The 18,280-nt window shown below is 33.6% G+C and overlaps 2 protein-coding genes across 4 annotated transcripts; both read right to left on the bottom strand.

Moving 5' to 3' along the window:
- Positions 1–1,628: 1,628 nt before the first annotated feature.
- LOC118047374 (syntaxin-124) lies at positions 1,629–3,481 on the bottom strand. Its single transcript, XM_035056656.2, has one exon. The coding sequence runs from the start codon at positions 2,920–2,922 to the stop codon at positions 2,014–2,016; it is 909 nt and encodes a 302-aa protein (XP_034912547.1). The 5' UTR covers positions 2,923–3,481; the 3' UTR covers positions 1,629–2,013.
- Positions 3,482–3,630: 149 nt separating this feature from the next.
- LOC118047373 (B3 domain-containing protein Os07g0563300) lies at positions 3,631–13,118 on the bottom strand. 3 transcript variants are annotated; one of them, XM_035056654.2, is made up of 14 exons: positions 12,697–13,118; positions 11,613–11,694; positions 11,392–11,490; positions 10,799–11,117; positions 10,354–10,675; positions 9,994–10,090; positions 9,023–9,197; positions 8,627–8,706; positions 7,860–7,907; positions 7,512–7,769; positions 6,684–6,733; positions 5,961–6,074; positions 5,547–5,617; positions 3,631–5,310 (listed from the first exon to the last, which is right to left on the bottom strand). In XM_035056654.2, the coding sequence occupies exons 1-14, from the start codon at positions 12,891–12,893 to the stop codon at positions 4,502–4,504; spliced, it is 2,721 nt and encodes a 906-aa protein (XP_034912545.1). In that variant the 5' UTR covers positions 12,894–13,118; the 3' UTR covers positions 3,631–4,501. The 3 variants fall into 3 exon arrangements, with proteins under 3 accessions (XP_034912545.1, XP_034912546.1, XP_073264721.1); XM_035056655.2 differs by having other exon boundaries at positions 3,631–5,307; XM_073408620.1 differs by lacking the exon at positions 12,697–13,118 and adding an exon at positions 11,778–12,679.
- Positions 13,119–18,280: the final 5,162 nt, after the last annotated feature.

Genomic DNA, 18,280 nt, shown 5'->3' with positions numbered 1-18,280 from the left:
TTGCAGTGTATGTATAGAATCGCAGCAGGCCTATCATCACAATTAGTAAATCTTTCCACTGAACAAATCTACAAGGAATCTACTTTTCCTGCTTGTACTTGAGTCAGACGGGTACATGACAGCCTAAATAGTCCAAATGTTAATTCTTCCTTCTGTAATTGATGTGCCTTTTTGTTTTTTTAATCTTTCCTGTCAATCGTGCAGGGCTTCTGATTTGATCATATTGTCGTGAATTGTCATAAGCTTTTCTCTAGCTGTTCAATAATATTTTTTGATAGGCCTGAGAGAACCATACTTCTATGGGATTTTTTTTAAAAAACAATTATCACGTGAATTGACATAAGTTCATTTGACAAAATATTTTAGAAGTTAGATATTTATTGAATTTTGTTATTTTTAAATGTGATAAAATAGTTTGTGTATCTTATCGCATTTTAGAATAACTATGTTTAATAAATGTTATATTTTTAAAATATTTATGGTCAAATTTTAATATTTTATCACAACTACTTAATCATTTCATACAAAAAAACATAACTTTACGAAGTTTCTTTTCATCTAAATATATGTTGTTAAAATATATATTTTTATTTAATTTATTAATTAAAAAATAAATTCTAATTAAAATCTTAAAAAATTAATGTTCACACAATAGTAAATGAATCTAAATAGTTATATGTAAATTTGACAATAACTAATGAGAATTTACCCTCAAAATAGATTACCTGTATGAATAGCCTAGTAGATACATTTACGGGATATTAGGATAGGTCCAAGCCTAAAAAAAAATCTAGTCACCCTATAACTAAAATAATATAACTTAAAATTACATAACTTTTGATTTAATTATTGAATCACTTCTAAATTTTTTACAAGAGTTTGTTTTTTCGATAGTAGTCATTGTGTCATTACGTGAAGCTTTTCAGATCTTTAGATTATCAAAAATTTCGTTAAAAACCCCAATTTTGATAATTTTGAGAATTTTCATTATTATTTTTAGAATCAATTGACCAGTTTGACCTTATGAACTGTCAATCAGCTGAGTTAAAAATGACACCGTTTGACCTTATCACATTTCAAAAGTTCAACACTATGCTATTTCACAAATATTTTTGAACCTATATCAATTCGTCCATATTTTTAATTTACTGTGCTAATTGCTCAATTTATCTACTTTTGGAATTCTAGTTTGTCTCGTATGAAAGAGGCTCCTAACCGAAAGAATAGTAAGAAATATTTTTTTTAATATGTTTTTTTTATTTGAAAATACATCACATTCAAACAATTTTAAAATAAAAATATATATTAATTTTGAAGCTAATTGTTTTTCAAAAATACAACAGGACCACAAAATCAAAGAGTACGCAGGTCTCATGCTCGGCCTAACTATATGTATTACCCAGCAACACCAAGAATTCTTACGATTTTGAGATACATGCATAGTCTTCTGCATATCCATCCATAAATTGATGAAAGTTTTCATGCTTCTGCAGCGATGCAGAGAAATTCATCCATTGACCGCAAGATTGATAGCTTTCTATCTTCACAACATATTTTTTTCTTGTATGCATGATCAATGAGAAGAGAGGAAAAAGAAAAACCAGTTGACAGGCATGCGATTTCTTTCAACGAGTCTTAAATTTGATATTACAATGACTGTTCATTATTCTCTCGAGATGGCCTCTTCTCCCCAGCAATTACATGTGCACTTCAACATGGTTTCTGCCAAGGCCTTCGTTAGGGATTTTTGCAGCAAAACTTCTTGCAAAAAATGCCATCTGCCTCTATAGGGGTTCCAAACAAGAAACATGCTTTAGGATATGCCTGAAAGAGGAGAAAGTTCCCAATCTTCCTTGCAGATGTGCTTACGTTTGAGAAATCTAAATTGCTATCTTAGAAAATAGAACAAAGCTTTACAAGATAACCTTACAACTAATAATTTTCGGTTGAGGTTAAAATCAAATAGGTGTTTCTTCTGGAGTTCAAAAGGAAATCTGCAGTACCCTCTCATTCCTACAAGAGAGCCAGGAGATGTGGTATAAATGGTAGTAAGAGGACAATGATGAGGACAGCACCGGCTACAATGGCAATGCACGTCCACTTTCGAGAGCTTTTCTGATATTCCCTAGCCTCAGAAAGCTGCTCAGTCCCTCGCCGCACGAACGAGCTAGCATGCGCAACATGACTTTCAATATCATTGATCTGGTGACCCTGAGCTTCCACAAGAGCAGCCATATCCAAGAATACCTGGTGAAGCTCAATCAAATTCTTCTCTATCTCCTTCACAGCATCATGCCTCTCTTGAATTTCTGATATTGTGTCAAGAATCTGGCCTCTCCCTTGTTCCTGAATTGCCTTTTGCATGAAGCTTTCACTTTCACCACTGGATATCAAATTCTCAATCGTTTCTTCACTTGCTCTTTCTCCTGTGATTGTGAAATACCTGCGTTCCACTGTATCCTTATATTCGGCTGCCATTCTAGCTCTTAAATCCTGAAAATTATCCATAAGATCCTTCAACTTCTTTCCCAGACCACTAACCACAGATGTCCTGGTTCGATCTGCAGATGATCCTGGACCGCACCCAGGAATGTTGCGGTGAGCTGCATTGGATCGATCCAAGGCTTCGAGCTTTCCCTTGATGATTTTAACGCGTTTCAGGACTTGTTCAACATCTATGTCCATCCGCGAACGAAGATTTTTCATGGTCTTAGCATTATGAACAGTCTTACATTCTTCATTGGCTTCTTGTAAACTCTTGTACAGCCTCTCAACAGTTTTCATGTCTTCCTTAACATTCTCGACGTCTTCAAAGAATCTGTCAAGATTCATACTCTCCTTCCCAGCCTCCATGTCATCCATTTGCGCCTGCTGCTTCAGGTCGGTGTACTTCTTGAACGAGCTGGAGAACAAATCATTCATCCTGCAAGAATACAATAATCAATCCTGCTTCTACAAATGTATTTGTTTTATGTTGACGGAATCACTGGAAGACGTTGATGAAAAGCCAGGATAAAACAATCCCTGTTCCTCTACAAATGTACTAGTTCTTTAGGGGGTTTCTTGTGATCATCTTCCACTTCTTAATCAAGCGCCTAATGAGAAGAAGGAATGGCAAAAGCAAGAACCATGACCAACAAAATCTTCCCTTATTTTTGGCTTGAGGTTATTCTGAAATTAGAACCCAGCCAAGTTTTGACTCAAAGGCCGTTTATTGCAAAAGGTTATCAAATATATGTGACAACGGGCTCCCTCTTTTCATTGGCAACCACTATGGTTTTGCTGACTTGGTCTTCCTTTTCTTTACCTAAACCACAAAGCTAAAAATAGAGGTTGCACAGCCTATCAGAATCTAAACTACCAAAAAATGATTAGAGAGACATTTTTAATATCTCGAGGAAAAAACTGAAAATTAGTGAAATAATTCGGTTTATATATGTCACGATTATTCGTATTTGCTATTTAGAATAGTGATATCTAAACGAAGAAAAGGGAGAAAAGGAAAGAAAGAAGAAAAGAAGAAAAAAAAACATCTAATACTTGCTGAAACTTCAATTGCAACCATAAAAAATATCTCAATAAGATAAATTTTGAGTTGACAACACCAAAAGACAACTATGGCTCCAAGTCAACATGGAAGGTAGATAAATTATCTAAAGAATAGTATGATGACATGGCGACAAGATACACGGAGGAGACAGAACAGTTAATAACCAGGCAAAAGGTGTTGTTGCAACAGTCAAACATTTGACCTAATGAACGATGGCAGAAACCAGCTCCATATATTTGGTCAGGAATAATAATCTATCCGAACGTGATGGCGAATCATCAAAGACCAGCTTGAAAGACTCGTATGAAGAAAGCTAGAAATCATGCTGACATGTTATGGGTATGGGCGCCATGTTCTACCACCTCTTTTGGAAGAGAACATGGAGCTGTTCTCTACAGACACTTTAACCTGCCAGATTGTGAACATCCACTTGACATTTCAGTATCTTCTATCCAAGACAAGTTTCATTGAAGCAGAGAAAACAATGGTACCAAAATAATCTAATACAGAAAACTAAAGGAGACTAGGTAGCTTGTTCGAATCAGAACCCCCATGTTGCAGTTGTATTTCAACTTAATAGAGAGAACAAGCTTCAATTTTCTTTTCACTGTGAGCAAAAAGGCACAAGCTTAATCACGTCCTCTGTGTAAGGGTAGCAGTGAGCTTCTAACAGTAAACTAAATTGCTGCAGCCTCCTACCCACTTGATTGAAGAATTAATCATCTTCTAAAAGCATGTCAGTGTCCAATTGTATTAGCTTAGAGAGGATGATATTATACAGTATGGACCAGTAAAATATTGGTTTTCCCCCGTGGTTGTCACTTTCCTGCCCCTCTGCTTTATGTACAGAACAACGAAGTTAAATGCCGATGTGGACAAGTATGCCACGGGAACTATCCTCGCACTCAATCAATCATATGGTTGATGGTCGTGCACGGTTAAAGGCATTATCTATCCAGTAGCTGGAGTGGATGCGGATGCGTTCATGGAAAAAGCTGGGGGATGATCCTTGTCAGCATCTTGATGGCTGCTGCCAAGCATAATGACATCACTGACCTTTTCACGTGTCCCCCCACTTGACAGCATGTGATTACCGGAAGGGTTATTGTCACCATCCGAGCTTAAGAATTTTTGCATCCTGAGGTATGTCTCAGTGGCATCTTGGAGCATCCTCATCATGCCTCCAGAATCTGAACCAGGTGACAATTCATCCTCCCTCTCTGGCTGGATATTCAGGTCTATTTGGCCTTTAAAAGGTGAAGTTGAGGATTTCATTCTGTTAGGATCATCATCAGAACCTTCACTGGCCGTCTTTTTCTTGTTCGGACTGCCACTTTCACTCCCTGTGTTGCTACATGGTGAGGGTTCATCATCAAGCAATTTCTCAGCAGAAGGCTCCTGCTGCTTCTTCCGAGTAGTTTCTGCTTCCTTCTCTGATTGTTTTGTTTCTGCTTCCTTCTCTGATTGCTTCTTCTCACGCTTCATCATTAGGGTCTTAAAACGGCGCTTTACTGTTTGGCAAACATTACATGTACAAGTCTGCTTGTGTTTGGGACCCTTCCCACTTGGGGGCTGAATGCACACAATGCAGGAGCAGCCAGGTCTGTGTCGGGGGTGCTTTGTGGTGGCCTGGGATGAAGCCGGGAAAGCCTCACCCTCTCCTAAAATAGCTAGGTTGGCAAGAGTGTCAAGCCCCTCCAAAGCTTCGACCCTATCAATATCCTTCTTAGCATCCTTCGATCTCTTGGAAGTGACTACTGCTTCACAACCATAACAACAGATTCAAATTGGGCAGTTGAGAAGGAGATCATCACCATTTGAATGAGATTCCATAAAAATCATTAAAATGCACATATACACAGCAACAGCAGTGAAAATTAGAACATGATATTTGGCGCCACACTTGAGAATAGCTTAATTGCCTTGCATGACCATGAATTGCCGAATTTCAATTACGGAGAAACAACAAAATGAAGTCACTGTAAGCAATTTATACCTAAATTACAGGATGGAAGAAGATCTTCAAGCTGCTCTGCTGTCAATTCTTGAGCCACAGAACATAATGATCTAACAGCAGATGTAACAAAAAATGTTAGCAAAATGCAAGAGCCTGCAATTAACATGTATACAAACAACATTCAACGTTTATATAACTACTTGTCCATTTAAGGGACAAAAGCAAGGGCACTGCCCCGGTTCATTATTTACCATGGAAAGAATGACAAAGTTAACTGAACATGCACCAAAGCTAGTAATTCTGGGACCTCAAATGTACGTTTGAATGTTGTAAAGAAATTAAAAGAAACTACATTGGTTGCACCCTAGAATAATTTTGTGATCCCACAGGCTATCAAACAGGATCTGAAGGATAAACCCAAGCCCTAAATGAATAAATGGATTCAGATAATACCTTTCAGGATCCCATGTATTACTAGAACATGCCCATTTGGAGGGAAGAAGAGCATTGGCAGGCAATTTGCGCCACTTAAGACAATCTTCACATTGAACCCATTGAATCTTTTGACTGACAGAAAACACATCATATTAGAACTCTATATACTCAAAGAGATGAAAGGAGATCATGAGTCCAGTTTAATCATATGAAGCATTGTTATAACTACGAAAATTTAGAGAGAAAAAAAGGATTATTCAGTTTACCCGGGCTGAAAAGGTAGGAAACATATTAATATTGAAGCATCATCCTAGGTTTACATCAGTGTTCCGTTAAATGGCCCACTATCGTAAAGTATGAATGGATTTACATAAAAACTTATAGGTTGGAGAAATCATATATTTATCAAGGCACAACCTGCTATAGTTATTCTAATACATACAAACTTCTAGGACAGTATATTTCTCCTAGCACAACCCACTAGTTTGAAATGTGAACAGATTATAACACATACAGGACAGATATGTCATATTCTCCTAGAAAAAACACCCAAACCACTAACATCTGTCATGGGAGACCTAAACATGTAAGGTGGTTTACGAATAGCGTGTAGGTAAATTTTTTAGAGAGACCTACAAGCCAAATCATGATGAATTTAAAAAAAGAAAAAAAAAAAGAAAAAAAGACCCCTAACACAGAAGGTATAGTTGCAAGCTTGAGCACTCAGGATAGGCAATTTACCCCACATTATCCGTTGCAAAAATTGTAGGCTTCCCAAGTACTGGCGCATCCTGTTATAGCAGAACACTTGTCATAATGATAAAAAAGTAGGACTTAGGCCTCCTATCCGCAATAAACTTTAGCTAACTCTATTCAGAGTATAAAATATATATGAAGAAAATGCATCACAAGTCCAATAAAAAACTTCAATGCAAACTCGTTAAATGATAAAATAAAAATAATGAATGATAACATCTTAAACAATGTTTATTTAAAATCACACTAGGCATTATATCAGTCATGATCATACACAAAATATAAAACCCAAGCATCTTTGTAAGAAATGGGCATTATTACACAGGCATTGTAAAATTGAAAGTCTTTCTGTGGGAATTTCATATTCCCTTGCAATTTTATATGTCAGAACCTAAAATTCAATGTGACTAAAGAAGGCAAGTTTCTACCAATAGAATAGCAACTCATTACTATTACTGGACCTTTCAAAGCACTGAACAATGCACTCCAAACATTCTCCCCTAAATGCTATGTAGCTAAATCAAGTGGCCTCGCCCCCCACCAAAATAGTAGTCATGCCCAGGTAAGCTAATAATCACATTGTACCACAAAAGTTCTGTAAATGCTATGTAACTACTGCAAAGGGACAAATAAGTAAATAAACTGATTGTTAACAGTATCAAAGTAATGAAAACAAGCAACCTCTACCTTCACAATGACTTAAACAAAAGCTCATTGGAAGGACAGATGTCAGAATAAGGGATATCAAGGGTGGCTAAAGACAGAAAACCACTCATTGGCATAAACTTATTTTGAGTATAGAAACAATCAAACCTCGTATTCCTCAAACTCAAATCCTTCAATCGCCACAATACTAGGAACATGGTCAGGAGGGGGACGGAGCAATCCTTGTGCTTCTTCCCATGTTAGCTTCAATTCAATCATATCCTCGTTTTCGATCCTCAGGCGCTTACTCTTGGAACCCAATGTGCTGCTCTTCCTCTTTCTGATAGAAGATTTTCCTTCAAGAACTTCTTTTGCTATGTAACCTGATTTGTCGACTTTAGACCAAGGACTAGGATCCAATTCAGCCTGGTAGATTGATGAAAAGCTAGGTGACCTTGTGTTAACTTAAAAAAGGCAATGAAGCAATTCCACTAGTATAAGGTTTGTAATACTAACATCTCCTTTTGTAGAAACACCATTACCAGTCTGGCTTGTTTCATTGTCCTGCAAAAATAACACATTTTAGAATTTATTTTGTTGGATTACGCGTTGAAGTTGGGTACAAACTTAAAGGGCAACATTTGACAAACCACAACTTGTAGCAAAGTATTTTACTCAACATAACTAAAAGCAACAAACCAAACTTCGAAGCACATTGGAGTCACCCTAATAAAACTATGTACCGTCATATTTTCAAGTTATCTCTTGGCTTGCTCAGATTAAATGCCAAAAATGAAACACGATGAAGTTAACCAGAAAGGGAAAAAAAAATGAACTGAAAATCTCACTTCATTATACCTCAGCCTTCTTCCTGTAAAATAAAGTGCTATAGAAATATTAACACGCAACAAACTTCCATTTCATCACATAAAATTTCATTCATGCATGAACTTCCAGGTTTTTAAAGGCATGGAAAGTTCCATGCCCACTTTTAAGGTAAATTTAGGCTAAGATGCAATGAATTTGGAAGAAAGGACAGTAAATTTAGTACCAAATTAGGACTTAACAAGGTAATATTGGAATATAATATCATTGACCTTGGAGAGGTACCATCGAGGATTCAAGTCTCTGGTGTCACCCATATATAATGTGCATTGATGATACCTCATTGAATTCAGAAACATTATCCTTACAAATTTCCACATAACCTATTGTTTGAGCTCCAGCAAGTATGAAAGGATAATCTAGAAAAAAAAGTGTTCAGCAATTGCACTAGGGCATACCTGATCAGAAGGCGGAGCAGAGGTGGCCTTTCTGAATCCCATAACCAATTTGCCTTCTGGCTCTAATCGACTGAATGTTACTGAGGAAACAGAATTAAATTTCAGGTCCAATATCATAAACCCTAAAACCATGATGCACTAAAGCATAGGAGGATGGCACCAAATCACATGGAAAATGAAATGAAAGGCATGAAAGAAGACAGAAAAATATCAAAACTATGAAGCAGCAGTGGGATGATCGACCAGATCCAAAGCCATGACATTGACAAATCTAGCGTACAGAAATAAACCGGTCCAACAAAACTAGAGAGAAGAAAAATGAAAGAGATAGCCCTTGCTGCAATTAATAAATTAAGACTCTTCTGAACCATTCTTTTCGCATAATTTGGTTGCTACCTATATCGCCTGCTTGCAATTGCATGTTTTGTATGCAAGGAGTAACTCCCTCCAGAACATACATTCTACTATTATTGTTAGGCCAAAACCGAAATTGAAAAATCCACTCTTTCCCTTTAGAATCTTGGACCCTGAGAGGTAGGCCTTCAGGCTGCGAGATGGGAGGGAAATAGGCCTGTGTCATGGCAAGCACAATGTTAGTGTTGATGAAATTATAGAGTGCCCACACACAAAGGGAGAGAGAGTTAGATATTAAAACCGTGCAGAACTCCTCAATGAAATTATATATTTGCTATACGAGCTCCACCATTAATGTGGCAGCATGACTATTCGCCAACTAAAAATGTTTCATAGGAGTCAAAACTGCAAATGCACAAAAAACATGCATGTATTTTAACACGACAAATTGCATTCAGAAATTTTCTTTCCATACTTCTAAAGTATTTTCAACAAGCAGCAGCCAGGAAAATCAACAAAACGAGCTGTGTGATTAATCACCATTTTGGTGAATCATCTTTCAACTGACCATGCTGGGGCAACACTCTGAGAGAATATGAGTTATGCAAGAATACACAACTCTATAGTGGAACGTCCATAGTATATGAGGGTGTTATCACAAGCAGTCTTGACAGTAACCACAGTCACCCATCAGCATTATTTTCCATGACGACCATTATTATCCATAAGCACTGTGACCGTGACCGTGACTTGGTCCTTAAAAAGAAAAATAACACCACAACTAAAAGCATTGCATAACCAAGAAAAAGAAAATATCTGTAACTGATATATATTGCTAAGACTAATAAACTTTTCTTTCTATTATCACTTTGTCTTTTTTTTTTTCTCTCATTTTTCTAAACGAGAAAAACCAAGAATACATTCTTGGTTCCTCCAAAATCCAATATGCAAAGCTTTTAGAATAAAACTGATAAACAAAGTGAAAGGTGAAGCTGTGAAGCATGAGTGCCAACCTCTGCACATTTTTTCGGCAGCACCAAACGCCCAATTCGTCCAGCATCGCTAGCACTCAGCATCTTCTCAAACAAAGGTTTAATCACAGCATTAGAACTTAAATAGGGTTAAGGTTTCAGGATCCATAAATGCAAAGAGGACTAGAAAGATATAGTTATCACAAACAAAATAGAGCAGAACCATCTTGCAGAACCTAAATAATCTTCATAAGTCAGAAATTCAAATGCGGAGAAGAATAGAAGATTGTAATTTTAAAATACAAAACTGCCTCCAAACAATATGGCTCAGATTATCTAAAATGATAATTTATTTTTTGAAAAATAAAAATATAGAGAAACCATTGCTGACATAAAGGATACTTTCCAGAAATTTGTTGTAGCTCTCCATCAGTAAACCTTGGCCAGTACCGAGGAAGTAACTGGCTTCTTCCACGGGCATCTGTTCTAGGCTTCCCATTGCGTATGTGACCATCAACTGATGAGTCAACTCCATTATGTAAACTCCCATGAAAATGCTTTGTAAACGGAGGTGGAGGGGCTGGCTGTAAAGCATTTACAGAGCCCTCAATTTGACTATTTGATTCACTAATAGATTTATAAGGTATTGTTATTCCAAATTGTTGGCCCGATGCATCCTCCATTAAAGATGATGATGGCTGTGGTTGCTCCTCACCAATGATTCCTGCAACAAACAATTAACTTACAGTTGTTCTATAACACTCCCAAGCATGGCAGCATGAAACTGCCAAGTCATCATGCACTTCTTTCCTTGAAACAGCATAAAATGTAGGTAAAGGATCTGTACCTGCATTCCCATTCTCAACTATATCCTGTAAGCGAATCCTCAGGTTTCCATTGATAAATTTTTCAGAAAAATCCTCAACTTTCCTTTTCTCTAGGGAAGGGGCAGAAAATCTTTCACCAGTATCAAGCCTGTCAACTTCATAAGGCATCCTTGTTTGCAATTCAGACTGTGCAGCAGAAGGATTAAACAAACTGGGTGCTTGACGCCATGGTACAGGACCTGAACCAGCTAATTGACTCCAACTTTTGACAGAAAGGTCTTTCAGTCTCTCGGGGAAAGGTGCATGGTAAAACAAAGGAGACCAGGCAGGGTTTGACGTCTGGAACACAGAATATAAAGCAAAAATAAATCTATCACAATTAAAATCGAACAAGGTTATGTACCACATCAGCAGAGGTTGCAGTCAGAAGAATTTGTGGATTACTCTCCTACAATAGCAAATTTATAAGGTGCTGGCAGTAATAGAAGGAACATATTTTCCATTATCCAACTAATGGCGTATGAATCACATATTTGATCAGAGAAACCATCAATGGTCATAACAAAACATAAAATGACTATGATTCAGCAGTAAGAGATGAATTTGCCCTTACCAAAACAAAACTCTTCCTCGCACATGCCATGCACGCAATACCTCCAGCATCCAACAATGTGAAAGCTTGAATTGAAACAATACATCCACAATGAACCCTCTGTAATGGAAAATTAAACTTGGATGATTTACAATAAAAGAAATGGCAGCTGCATACCATCAATTATATAACCACATAAGCACAGACAGCATATGAATAAACCAGAAAAAATTTCATCTTACCTTCCCACATGACTCACAACACCTCCAACCAGTGGCCCTCGAGTGGAAAGTCTCACAGAAACTCCCCTCCTCATAAGCAGAACTAAGTCACACAAGGTTAAGTCAATTGTAAGTTAATAATGATGATGATGGCGACGATGACATTGCAGCCATGAAAACAGATACCTGGTTAAGTATAACTAAGATATGCCAGTAAATTGTCTTGATAAGACCTGTTTGAACTTTGGTTTTGCCAAATGAATTCTTTCCTGTCCTCTACTCTCAAGAGGAGAGGCCAATTCAAGCAACCCCAAAAAGAGAGGAAAAGAAAAAAAAGAAATACCACTCATAGTAAGCATTTAGGATCTCAACCAAATGACAAGTCACCAATACTTCCGTTTCAGGCCTTGCTAAAACCATATTCAGAGATTTTAACGGAACCTTACTGATATATCACTCTCTAAAACAATTCTACACAAGAAAACATTGCCAAATTTTTCAGAAGTAGAAAAAAAAAAAAAAAAAACGTGGTAAGAAACCAAAGCGTATCATTAATGACTCATAGAAACTCATTATTCAAAGTCTAAACGGCTACAAAATACACAAAAACTTAATTTTTCTATGCCAGTGTCTTGATGGTTTTCTCCCACTACAACTGTAAACTAGCCACTGCCATTTAGACCAATAACACACCAACATGAACAGCCAAATCACAGCTACAATCATTAATAAAAAATTGCATTAAAATTTAACTCCAAAAAAACCCATTAACAATACGTATTCACCAAAAATAAAATGACCCAGAAAGGAAAAATAGAAGAAACCATTGAATTTCACTCTTTCTAGTTACACACAAGACTGAGAATTGATAAATCTTGAAAATATATCTTTTTTCCAAATTTAACACAAACAAACAATTAGGGAAAAAATAAATTATTTATATCAGCATTGAATTATGTCCTATCCAATTTACCCAAATTAACCTCCAATTTGTTAGCTCAACATCATAACCACTTACTAAATTTAATAACAAGAACACAGCCGCCGCCACAACTATTCTCTCGAAAACTAACAAAATAGAAACAAAAGGTTGAGTACTACTCACGCGCATCGATCGCAAAGCTCGGCAAAGTCACCGGAACGTAGCCTCCACCCATTTCGAGATTTGAAGTCCGTACAATCAGAATTGAAACACTTTTTTGACAGTGCCGTTGAAGAAGAAGAACATGGAGTGTTATTATTATTATTATTTGCAGTAGTAGCCGTTGATGAAGTGGGAAGATGAGGAGGAGAAGACGACATTGAGATTTAAAGAGGAAAAAAAAAAAGAAAACTTTTGAAAGAGAAATTATGAAAGGGAGCTGAGAATGATGACAAACCCTAGAATTTGGAAATTTGTAGGGCTGGATTGATCTATGGAAAAATCATGGAGTCATTGAGCGAGAGAGGGTTTTGTAGAGAGAGAAAATGGAAATGGGCGTGTGTGTGTGTGTGTGTGTGTTTGTAGAGAGAGAAAGAGGGAAAGGAATAAAATAAAAAAAAAAGGGTGTAGGATTCTGGGTATTTATATATGCGCGTGGGGGTGGAATATTTGTTTTTGTAGTCGTAGAGTCTTCTTTTTTTTTTCGTCGTCGTTTCTCTGCGTTTTTTGTTTTCTAATTCCAGTAAATAATAAAAATATCCTCCAATTAACTTGTAAATTAATTAATGATTCTGAGTACGTATGTTTCGTATTAATTTGGCGTGTTTAAATTATTCTACAATAAAAAATAAAAAAAGTGAATATTTTTTTTTTATCAGTTAATCTAAATTGTATTGTTATATGATGATAATTTTATAATAATAACCCTTGATTATATGTTTTCCGGTTGTACAAGTTATGTGTTATTATGGATATTAATTAAGAATTTATTTGGTATTAATGAAACAGTGTTTGACATTGTGTTTTAAAAAAAAATTATTTTTTATTTTACTTTAAATTAATATATTTTTTATATTTTCTAATTATTTTGATGTGCTGATGTAAAAAATAATTTTTAAAAAATAAAAAATATATATTTTAATATATTTTGATATAAAAAACATTTGAAAAACAATCATTACGACACTCTCAAACACTGTATTTTTTTATATTGTGACTTAAAGTGTTCTTCAAATCGCTTGAAAATATATTAAAATATTTTTTATTTTTAATATTTATATATTAAAATCACTAAAAAAAAATACTAAAAATTATTAATTAGATATTTTGTTTTTGACGGAAAACATTTCTTAAAATGTATTTAAACGCGAGTTAAAATGTAACAATACCAAACAGCCTCGAAACAAAGACTAATGCAAACAATAACGTGGGCCCTGTCTTTCTTTTCTTTAATCTTTCCTAGGTAAACAAACAAAGTTGTAGTGTGACTGGGGATAGGATTTGAACAAGAAGACCCAGTGCGGGCGAGTAACGGCCTGGTGCTGTACGTGAGAGACTAGCATTAGGAACATGTAATGATGATTCAATGCATGGCCCGCCGGCGAGAGTCATGCAATGCAAATCACGTAATGCATAAGTTCTGACAGCACTCACGCGCTTTTGCTTTGCTCCTTTTTCTCTGTTCCCTTCGATTTCAAAGTTGAATTCAATTCAAAGTTCAGACGAGGAAGGAAGGGGAGGGGGTTTAGTTTCTTTTTCTGGTTTCTCTTTGTCCTTACTTGCTCTCACTTTATTAGAACAGGCAGGGTATTTTCAATATTTGGGCCTGGCTTTTCAGGTTTTTGATATTATATAATAATTACTTTTTAAAATATTTTTTATTTAAAATAATATATTTTTTATATTTTAAAATATATTATTATATTAACACGTTAAAATGATATAAAATATAAAATAAAATTTATTATCATAAAAAAATATGTATTAATACTTGTAATGCTAACCCTAGTAATTAAGTTGCAAGAAACGTGGGAAGATATGCTGGCTTTTTTATTAACCCAGATTAATAGCATTTGAAAACACATGCTAATCTGTATTTTAAAAAAAAAATCTAAAAAATTTTGTGAAAAGTTAATTATTTTTAATGTTTTTGATCGTTTTGATATGTTGATCTCAAAAATAATTTTTTTAAAATAAAATATCATTATTTTAATGCATTTCGGTATAAAAAATAATCACAATCATATTCCCAAACATATCCATGTTTATAAAAAAATATTTATATCGAGGCTGAGCTACACGAACCGCACTCGTGATTTAAACTTATACTATTCTATCAAAGACTTATTTCTAACTATTTATTTATTTTATTATATAGACTAAGAAATTTTCTATTTTTTTACATGATATAAAAAAAAATTGAGTTTTACAAAAATATATCAATTAAAAATTTTAAAATTAATATTTTATTTATTTATAATTTTTTTTAATCGTATTAATATTCTATACTAGTGAATTTTTTATTAGAGAACAATATCCAACAAATTTTTAACTTTAAAAATAAACAGAACTCACTTTAAATTTAACATTATATCCATCAACCATATTTTATTAAAACAAATTCTAACACCTGCACGATTGACTTGTAATTAAACTCTTCACATAAGCTTTTAGACTTTTACTTGTGCAATAATTTTCTCTCGCACACAGCCATCCAAACACAAGATAATTAGATATACTGTTATCTTATATAAATTATATTTTATTATCTCATATAATAATTTAACTTTTTAGATTTAATTTATTTTTTTAATATAATACCATAACTTTAATAACCAAATAATTATAAATTTAAATCTCATCATTATTATTCATTTGATAAAAATTAAATACAAAGTAACATAGATCTCCATAAATTTTAAGTTTTAAAAACTATAATTCAAATGCGTGTATTAAAAAATAATATAAATTTTATTTTAAAATCTCAATTAAATTTAAGTTTTTGTATTGAATTGATTTATTGATAAAAATAAATCTGATTGAACCAAGCCAACACAACAAACTTTGATTGAATTCTAATTTCAACATCACAAAATCTATCCAATCTATGATATTGGAGTGAGCTATAACAGAGGTTTAGTTGTGATATTATAGTGTAATTGTGGTTGATTTTTAAAGTGTTTTTTATGTCAAAATACATTAAAAATATTATTTTTTTTATATATTTTAAAAATTATTTTTGAAATCAGCGCATCAAAACAATCCAAAAACATATAAAAATTTATTTTTTAGTAAAAAAAATATTAATTTTTTATGAAACACGATTTACACATGTTCTCAAACGATGCTTTAAGCTTTCACTATGTTTAGCTAACAGATTCAAGATCCAAAAATTGAACTCCACCCTCTCCTCTTGCTTTATAAATGCTATTCATTACCGGGCTATATATATATATATATATATATATATATATATATAGATAGATAGATAGATAGATAGATAGATAGATGCATGCATGCATCATGCATGCTCCCTCTGCCGGACTTTTCAGTCTAAAAAAAGAGGAAGCAATTTTATCTCAAGATTCTAGAGAATAAATAGCTTTTGTTTCCCTTCCGCTGCTTTACTAGTACGTGAAACACAAGCTCGAGACGTATTGGATTACATTTCTACAAATGTAATTTATGGACAAATCTATCTAGAGACAGAACTCTTTCAAGATCATCATAGGTTATTAATGCGTGCATTCCATTAATTATCACGGAAATATTCTCCCATGGCACAGCCAGCATATGGGGGCAGAAATTGCAGTCATTTAAAAAACATATTAATAGATTTCATACAAAATTTCATCCCAATCCAGTAATTAAATTAAGAGCTCTAATATAAAATTAATCAGCTCATAACTTTTCATCAGCAATTTAAATTTTTTTATTCAATCTTCATATAAAATAATATTAATTAAATGTAGTTGTAGATGTTTTTAGTTGTAAGGTCAAGATAGTAGATGCTCAGTGAGAGTGCTAAGGTTAAAAAAGATCAATAATAAAGATGAGATCAGGGCTTTTGCGTGAGTTCAAGCATTATGTAGGTGTTAATTGTAAAATAAGAAAGTGGAGAATCCAAAAATGTTTTACATTATACCACAATTTGTGGAGTATATGTGAGTTTACAATACTGAAATGGTACGAGGTAGTAAATGCAAGATTTACGACAATTATTAACTTGCCCAAAGTTTTTGGAGTGCTCGAGGATTTGACAAAAAGCATCGCACATTCATCACAGCCACGTGAGGTGGGGGCTAACACAGTAAATAAAGGATTCACAGATGACTGCTTACGGGATGAATGAGAAGCTTTATGCCATGTTTGTTTTTCGAAAAGTAATTTTTGAAAAATTATTTTTTAAATTTTTTTGTGTTTATTTGTTATTAGAAAAGTTGGTCAACAGAAAACATTTTCTAGTTAACGGAAAAATACTTTCTAGTTAATTTTGTCAAAGAAAAAATTTGACTTGGTTTTCAGAAAGTGTTTTCCTTTTAGTTGTGTTTGTTTTCCGGAAAGTGATTTCCAGGAAAATCACTTTCCAAACTTTCTTGTGTTTGTTTGCCAGTAAAAAAGTTGGTCAATGAAAAACACTTTCCAGTAAAAGGAAAATTTGGCTTGGTTTTCAAGAAAGTGTTTTCCTGAAAAATTTTGGGGGAAAACACTTTCCGGAAGTTATGAAAAATTTAAAAATGTCATTATTTCCTGATTATATCAAATTTGATCCTCAAACTTTTGATTGCTATATATATTTTGTTTTGAATATTTATTTTTTCAATTTCATTTTTAAAATTTCATTGTTATATTAACTTTGGTCCTTATTTTTATAATTGCTATTTGCTTTTTTCTTATCATATTTTTATTGAAATTTTTTATCTATCAAATTTGGTCCTCATTCTTTTCATTGTTACTTATTTTATTTGAAATAATTTATGAAATGTTGATTATTATTATTTTAATTTATTCATCTTTCATTTAAAAAAAATAGATTTAATCTTTATTATTTTGATTATTATTTATTTTATTTGAGATAATTTATGAAATTATATTTTTTTTTTTCAATTTCATTCTCATTCAACTTTTTAATTTGTAAGATTTGTTCCTCATTATTTTAATAAACTTGAGAAAAATAAAATATTAATAAGTTATTTTCCAGCTCATTTTCCATGACATAACCAAACACTGGAAAGTGTTTTCCAGCTTATTTTCCATTATACTACCAAATATCGGAAAATATTTTATCGGAATTCACTTTTCCGGAATTCACTTTCCAAAAGGAAACTATTTTCCAGCAAATAAACGGAGCCGTTATTGATTTGCAGGAGTTAAATTATTTTGTGTTTGGAATTATGCTGGTAGTCGTTCTATTTAGTGTTTTTTATTTAAAAGTATATTAAAATAATAATTTATTTTTTATATTAATACATTAAAATAATAAATTTTAAATTAAAAAAAATAAATTTTAACTAATTTCATTTAAACCACGATCTCAAACGTAGTAGTCGGCTTTGATTGCGGTGGGAAATGAAGCACCACGCAGTTTTTGGATCTTTGTTCGTGGGGGTATACTCAAAAGAATAGTCAAAGAGGGGGGTTTGAGATTGTTTGGTATTTTAGTTTAATTGTGTTTTTAAAAATTTTATTTTTTTAGTTTTAAATTAATATTTTTATTATTTTAATGTGCTAATATAAATAAAACACTTTAAAAAAAAAACTTTTTCCA

Source organism: Populus alba, chromosome 4 (genome assembly GCF_005239225.2).
Source record: "Populus alba chromosome 4, ASM523922v2, whole genome shotgun sequence".
NCBI lineage: Eukaryota > Viridiplantae > Streptophyta > Magnoliopsida > Malpighiales > Salicaceae > Populus > Populus alba.
The sequence above is the reverse complement of the archived record's forward strand: the minus strand, read 5'-3'. Positions and strand labels throughout refer to the sequence as shown.

What these genes read in the sequence shown, in the direction of transcription:
- LOC118047374 (XM_035056656.2), bottom strand. Translation starts at nt 2,922, where the DNA reads ATGAATGATTTGTTCTCCAGCTCGTTCAAGAAGTACACCGACCTGAAG.
- LOC118047373 (XM_035056654.2), bottom strand. Translation starts at nt 12,893, where the DNA reads ATGTCGTCTTCTCCTCCTCATCTTCCCACTTCATCAACGGCTACTACT. An exon ending in ATTGCAAGCAGGCGATATAG is followed by an intron (nt 8,707 to 9,022) that starts GTAGCAACCAAA and finishes CTGTTTCCTCAG; the next exon opens with TAACATTCAGTCGATTAGAG. An exon ending in AATACATGGGATCCTGAAAG is followed by an intron (nt 5,618 to 5,960) that starts GTATTATCTGAA and finishes ATCTGCTGTTAG; the next exon opens with ATCATTATGTTCTGTGGCTC.